This window comes from Echeneis naucrates, chromosome 21 (genome assembly GCF_900963305.1).
Source record: "Echeneis naucrates chromosome 21, fEcheNa1.1, whole genome shotgun sequence".
Classification (NCBI taxonomy): Eukaryota; Metazoa; Chordata; class Actinopteri; order Carangiformes; family Echeneidae; genus Echeneis; species Echeneis naucrates.
Window position 1 is genome coordinate 2,213,406 of NC_042531.1, and position 7,169 is coordinate 2,220,574.

Sequence of the window (7,169 nt, forward strand, 5' to 3'; positions counted from 1 at the left end):
TACTTAAATTGGCCTGCATCACGTTAATCTCCAGGTCATCATCTCCATCTCCCACTTCGGCAGTGATACACTTTCTCTGAATCCCCTAAAAGATCTTTACTTTTCACTTGCTGTTCTGCAACAACACATTTAGGTAAATGTAACTGGTTGCAGCTGAGAATAATTTAGTCGGGCGTCATCTTCACTAATTGAGATTTGGCTGGTGTATTCAACTCCTGTCTAAACCCTGTGATCTATGTCTTTTCTACCCTGGTTCAGAAAATCTATTAAAAACATTACATGTCAGATACTGCAGCCTGGCTCCAGTCAGACCAGTTTAATGTAGAAAGAGAATGATTGAGTGAAACCTTTTTCTGTGAATAGAAAATTATATTTTTTTACATTATCAATGCACTTTAGAAAAAAAAAAAAAAAAAAAAACACAAGAAACTTGTGCGACAACAAAATGGACCAGACTCAGTGATCACCTTCCTAACAACAGACTTTCACCCTGCTCTATGTGCCCTACAGATAATATCCAACTAGGCCAGTGAGCGGTGGTAGCTATCATGTCTTTGGGGTCATCAGGTGGGAACCTCCTTTACCGGTGTTTCGTCTAGTTAGTCCCACAACACCTCCAGGAGGCTAAACCGTGAACACTGGCATCCCAGAGTCACCCCTAATGCCAGCCATCACCGTTCCTCACACAGAGACAGCTATCTCAAACAGCACGACTGTCAACTACTGTGACCTCTCACCAACTGCACCAGTGAAAGTGGGGTGGGGATACAGACCCCTGGTGTCGTGGGTAGGGGGCATGAAATATATGGGAATGCAGTATAGAGGGTGCAGGAGGTGGAGGCAGTACAAGCTACACTAGCAGATTCAGCAACTAAACTCACCTGAACAATCCTATATTCAAACAAAACCAACACAGGCCAACTCACCTGGGCTAACCGCATGGTCTCAAAGAGGCTCAAACAGGCCACACCTCCACTTAAATACACTTCCTCTTCCTGGATTTCTTCCTCTGCTTCTTCCTAGAGTCTGTCTATCTTAAGAGCTCCCCTGCTGGGCCCCCAGCTACTATTACTTCTTCTAACCAAATCCACTGACTGGATCTTACTGCCTCATCTGACATTTCCTTCACTGTTTTCCTCACCCTCTGTCCCCTTCCTCCTAACTCCTGCAACAAAGCGACAGCAGATCTGGTTACAAACGTCTACATCCTACTTCCACTGGACAAATCCGAACCTTCCATCCTCGCTGCTCAGCATCCTTACTTAGACCTGCATACCTGAGCTTTTTCCTTTCCTTTGCTTCTTCAACTGAATCCTCCACGACACAGTCAGCTCTATGGAATATACTTTCTTTCTACTCCTAGACCACACAATTATATCAGGCCTTAGCTTTGTACAGGCTATTTCCAGGGGAACAACAAGCTTTCCTCCTAAATCCACCTGCATCTCCCAGTCACCAGCATCCTCTAAGCTGCCTTGCTTCCTTATTATCTTATTAACTTTCCCTCCTTCCTGACCAAACTGTATTGCAACTCTCTTTGTCTTAGACCCTCCTAGAATTGCCTGCCTCCGTATATCTTTAAACCTGCAGCTAAGCTTTTTAAAACCTGGTTATGTCGCCACGTATATCGGCCTTGTGAGAGACTAACATTAGAACCGGACAAGAGTGTGATTTAGAGTTGCAGTACCTGAACACAACGGACATAGTGGGTCTCCATTTACCCAGAGTTTTAAGTTCTAGGGAGTGGCAATACATCATATGTTGCCCCTATCAAAAATCTAATCCTACTTTCCTCCATACTCCACAGCTTTTCCAACTAAGCTTTTTCTTCTACACCTTCCAGTTCAACCACTGCTTAGCCTGAGCCACTGCCCTCGCATCCTTAATTTCCTCCTGTCTACGAACCTGCTCCACAACTAGCTTCCTTCTCTTTGGGACCTGCTCTACTCCACACCGGTTTGCCTGAGCCAAGCCCCAAGCCTCCCGGCCTATCTGTACATTACCCACAATCTCTGTATGCCTAAGAGCTGCTTCTGCTTCCTGCACTGCCGTCCTTGGATTCCATTTTCTCCCTTGGTTGGGTTTGGAACCACCTTACTAACTACCACATCTTTACTCCCAGATAACAGGAGCTCTGTCCTAACCTTAGTACATTTAAACTCCTCCACTAGACTACATGCTGAGAGCTGAAGTACGCCTTTCCATACGTGCCACAGTGCTTAAACATCTCGGAACACCGAGCCACTTCCTAATGTAAAAGCTTACTAGTCTTTCCATTTTCTCTGCAGCCAATATTGGAATCTCATATACCGACAGTGGCCACATCAATCTGGGAAATAATCCAAACTGCAAACACCACAGCTTCAACTTTCCTGGAAGTCCGATTTATCTATTCTATCCAGTCCTCAGCAGCATCCTTCCTAAACTGCACTACCTGTTCTCCATCATGCAAATCTGCCTTGTACCACCTACGAGGCTCTTGACTGGTTTTTCCCTAATTATTGGAATTTCTTCTTCATCGATTACAAACTTTCGATAACTTAATCTTCCTCTACTTATTGAGATACTTCTAGACTTACTAGGCTTGATTCTCATACTAGCCCACTTTAAGTTTTATTAAGTATCTGTTAAGTATCTACCTGCTGTACTTACACACAGTCTGATATCCTGGAAATATCTTCCTACTAAGTTGACAACTGCTCCAGGCACTCTAAATAATCAAATGCCTCCCAGATAAGGCTATGTAAATTCATGTCTGTAAAAGTTGTCTGTTCCACATTTTGTTGATTTGGATATAAACCTTCATATAAATTGATCTTGTGAATTTAATTTCAATATTTGACAAAAATGTGACAGAATTGCTTGCAAAACCTGCTTTCCTTTTTCAAAAAAGAAAAATGTTTCTACCAATTTTATCTGCTCTTGATAAAAGAATAATTGGCCAAAATTAAATCAATGTCGTCATTAGTTCAGAGTACTGAGTCACTCTCTATCTTGAGTTTGGATGATTCTTTATTATTTTCACATTCCCTCCTAAATACAGAACAGTTACAGTTACAGAAGCCATGTTAATTCATTACTCAATAAAAATCAAAAGTCAGCGTCCTATAATGTTCTATTGTTTTGAGGTAAATCAAATTGGGCAATATATAATATGTTTGTTTGTTTGTTTTTTTTTATTACTTGTATAACATGCATGTGTGATCATGCCCCAGATGATGGTGTGCATATTCCCCTGTACACAGTCCAAGGAAAGAGTGGCCTCTGTGTTCATATCTATAAAACGACACACACAGTTCAGAAGTTATTGACCTCAGTTCAGTGTTTGTCTGTAATTGTTTTCACGGCACTCAGAATAATTATAATGTACCAATCAGAGTAGAATAGAGACTATTAGGACAATTACATCAATAAAACTTTGTAGTCCTGTAATGTGGAAAATTGTGATTTGCTAATGAAAGCAACTACACATTCAATGAAAAGGCATAGGTTTTATATGCAATATAAAGTGTGTAACGTTAAGTGTTCCACATATACTTGGATTTATTTATATATTTATGTTATTGTAGACATTCTGATGTTATCAGTGTGGCTGTGAAAGAAGGGAGCAGGAAGTCTGGGGGGGTAGAGGGAGAGGACTGGCAGCAAAGGGGGCAATGCAATTTTTTTCCTTCAGCTTAGTTTATTCAGAAAACATGGATGAGCAATCACAATATTGACATACATGGCTGATTTAGCAACAACAAAAAACATCATTCAGCTCAGTTAAAGGTTTTAAATTCAGCCACTTACAGATGAGCAATATCATTTTGACAAAAAGGAAAGCAACATCATGCTGGAGGCACTGACTCTTTATGTCCAGGCAAGAAAATCAGATAACCTCATGAGCAAGTCATTTTTCATATTTTATCCTGGCATGAAGTAACAGCAAGAAATCCTTATTTGAACTCTTTTCCTACAGTATGTTAGCATCAGAGGAATAAGGCTGCAGTATCTGAAGTGTGACAATCTGACGAATACACTTTCTAAACCAAGGATAGAAAAAAGCATAGATCAGTGGATTTAGACAGGAGTTACTACAAACTAGCCAGATCCCAAAAACTGAAAATTCCACATCACTTGACACGTCCTGGCCTGCGATTGAGAGGTAAAAAATAAGGACAGAAACATATTAGAAACACAACTACAACAACACCAAGAGTCCTGGCTGCTTTTCTCTCAGACTTATTAGCGCTCACATGAACTGAATTCTGGACTTTCACTGCTGCAGTATGAGACCTCAGAGCTCGAGCCTGTGACACAGCCACCACAAATACTTTCATATACAGAGTTATGATAACGGAAATGGGACCTATAAAAGTCAACACGCCATCTAAAGCTCCTGTTAAGAAGTTAATAACAGCTACACACTCCATAGCAGGAATTATACCTATCTGGGTGTTTCAGGAAGACATTCAGTATCACACCGTTATACAAGACAGAACAGGCCCAACACAGACCAACACTGACTTTAACTCTGTTTAGAGTGACTTTAGTGGAGTAATGCAAAGGGTCACAAATGGCCACGTAACGGTCAACCGATATGAGCACCATGTTTCCTACTGAGGCAGATGGAAGGACAAAAGAGACATAATAAAACAGTCTGCATGTCAAGCTCCCCAAAACCCAGCAGCCTTCTTTAAGGAGGATTTGAACTGGCATCAGCAGGAGTCCGACAAGGAAGTCTGAGACAGCCAGAGAGAGAGGAGGAGGAGGTTGGTGGAGGTGTGTAGCTGCCTGGAGAAAGAAACCATACTGAGCCCATTAGTCTCTGCAGCAGATGGAACACCATGATTCTTTAAACAGTGTTCACATGCAGCAGCAGTTTTAAATACAGCTGTCTAAAAATAGTCACAATTACATTTCCTTACATAGAAATCATTCAAACTTTTCATCTGAATAAAATAAAAATAATTTTGTGTTAATGTTTTGAAGTTTATGCCTGAAGTGGGAGATAGAGATGATGACCAGCAGGTTGAGACAGACAGTCAGTACGGTGATGGAGGACAGCAGAATGTAAAGGAAAACGTTTGTGGCGTAATGCTGTAACTTCTTCCTGCATGAAGTGTTCATCTGTGGAAAGCAGAGTTCAGCTTCCTCCAGGGTCTCCATATCCAGAGAGGCTGTGGTGCTCCAGTAGATTTCTGGCCAGCATCTCCATCATAAAGCTGAATAAGACACTCCTCCCTCTTTTCCTGTAACCAAACAACTGTCTTTTGTTCTGTGATGCAATGATCGGAGCCTGGACCTTCATTTGGATTGGATACTTCATTCAGCACGTCCCTCCACCTAGAAGATTGTACACACAAATATACATTCATATTTAATATCTCTCCAATCATCTTTGGATTTGACACCTTCCACCACAGAGTTGATGCTCCGAGTCCACGCCTGTTGACTTGTTTATAATTTTTATGAGTAAATAAATACCACGATTTGTTGCTGAATTTTCTTGTGTATATGCTACAGTTTAACTGGTTGATCGATCAGTGATAATTATGTAGAGTGTTAGTGAATGGATCCTTGACTTTCCTATAAATCATGCCCTTACTTGGAACTAACCCAGGACATAAACTAATTCCCAACCCAGTTTCCCAAAGGACGGCCAGGATGAGTGTTTGTCATGTGAGTGTTTGTTTTAAAATGGTAAACTGGTGTCAACAGTTCGTGAATTCTGAAACATACGGACACTATCCGGTGGGTGTTTCCGAGGAGCAGAAATATCGCCCGTTTCCAAATGAACGGTAAGCTATAGTAACTTTATACGTCAAAAATAATGTCATCAATCCGTCAGCCGAGCACGCTAACCAGCTAGCTAACCAGTTAGCTAGCAGTCCATTTCGAAGGGACTAACTAGTGTAAGTGATCCGGCAGTGAGGTTTACTTAACGTAGGCTACTCTCGCACAGATATGCTAGCTGGCATCCATTTACACAAAGATTGACAAAGAATGGCCGAACAAATGCATTCTCAGTTTATTTAGTTAATAATAAATAACACACCAGTAACCTACACATTGGCTTGTTCCATTTCGCTTTGTACACTCAGCTGTGTCCTATTTGCGTTTCTTCTTTAAGTACGCACGGTAACTTAGCAACTACGCACGACTCAGCAGTAAATCAGCGTAAAGGGGAACCGGAACCTGGGGGAACCAAATCGGTCTACACACGGCTAAAGTGCATTAGCTCCGTGAGTTAGCGATTAGCACTAAAATGTTTGTCCTGAAAGACTTCAGTTGAGTATAATGTGATCGGAATTTGCGACAGGATCTGGATATAATGGGGGACGTGAATTCAATATTCTGAAGTTGATTGTAATTAGCTGTTAAATTGTCATTTTCTGGCAGCGTAATGAAGCGCGTAAACGAGCTAAGCTAAGCGCTAGCTGCCGTTGTTTGGGGTGTGCTGTTGAATAATGCATATTTCCATTTTGTTCAGTTTGGTACAGGTAGATGGAAATGATAACTGGGGGGGAATAATCATTTTCTTTGGTAATAGGTAATGATGTGTCGTTCGTAAACGATTCGTTCACTTTGAACTAATCTTTCGTATTGACTCCGGATTAACGAGCCATCTCAGTGAATGACTCGTTTTTGTTTTTTTCTGGTCTGCGCATGCGCTCCGCCAGCTCAGATTCGTTCGCGAACGGGTCTTTCTGCCACATGTTCTCCGTGTAGGAATGAGGGATTCGTTCATTTTTCACGTCATGCTGCTGTTACTGGTGAGGAGAGCTCTGAGATTAGCACGAAGGTTGTTGTTAGCTGTGTAGCTATGGGATGGATGTTTATTTTGCCTTTATGATGGAACAAATTCATACACGATGGGTCTTCACTGACCAGGTAGGCTAATGTGAATAACCATCAAAGAATGGGAATTTTCCTAATGGAAGGCGGAGCGCTGTGCTACCTGCAAATGAAGTAATGAGTAATTCCACCTTCACCAGGCTATGGCCCAAAAGGGGGTTCAAATAGTTTAACAAAAGGAAACTTCTGTAGTTCATTTTACTGAATGAGATTAAAAGACAAGTCAGTAAAAAGGTCCAAACTACCCATCACTAGTAGAGGGATGAATCCTGATGATATCGGTGACCTGGATCTTCTGCCTTGAGTGCCCTTTTCTCACCTGGACACCC

General features: G+C 41.5%; 1 protein-coding gene across 1 annotated transcript in view; it reads right to left on the reverse strand.

The window, feature by feature from the left end:
- Positions 1 to 3,997: 3,997 nt before the first annotated feature.
- LOC115062105 (trace amine-associated receptor 7e-like) overlaps positions 3,998 to 7,169 on the reverse strand; it is a gene marked incomplete at both ends in the record, with an annotated part of 4,584 nt that continues 1,412 nt past the window's right edge. Inside the window, one exon of the mRNA XM_029530725.1 lies at positions 3,998 to 4,129. Within this exon, the coding sequence (XP_029386585.1) occupies positions 3,998 to 4,129 (132 nt within the window). The remainder of the gene's footprint in view (positions 4,130 to 7,169) is intronic.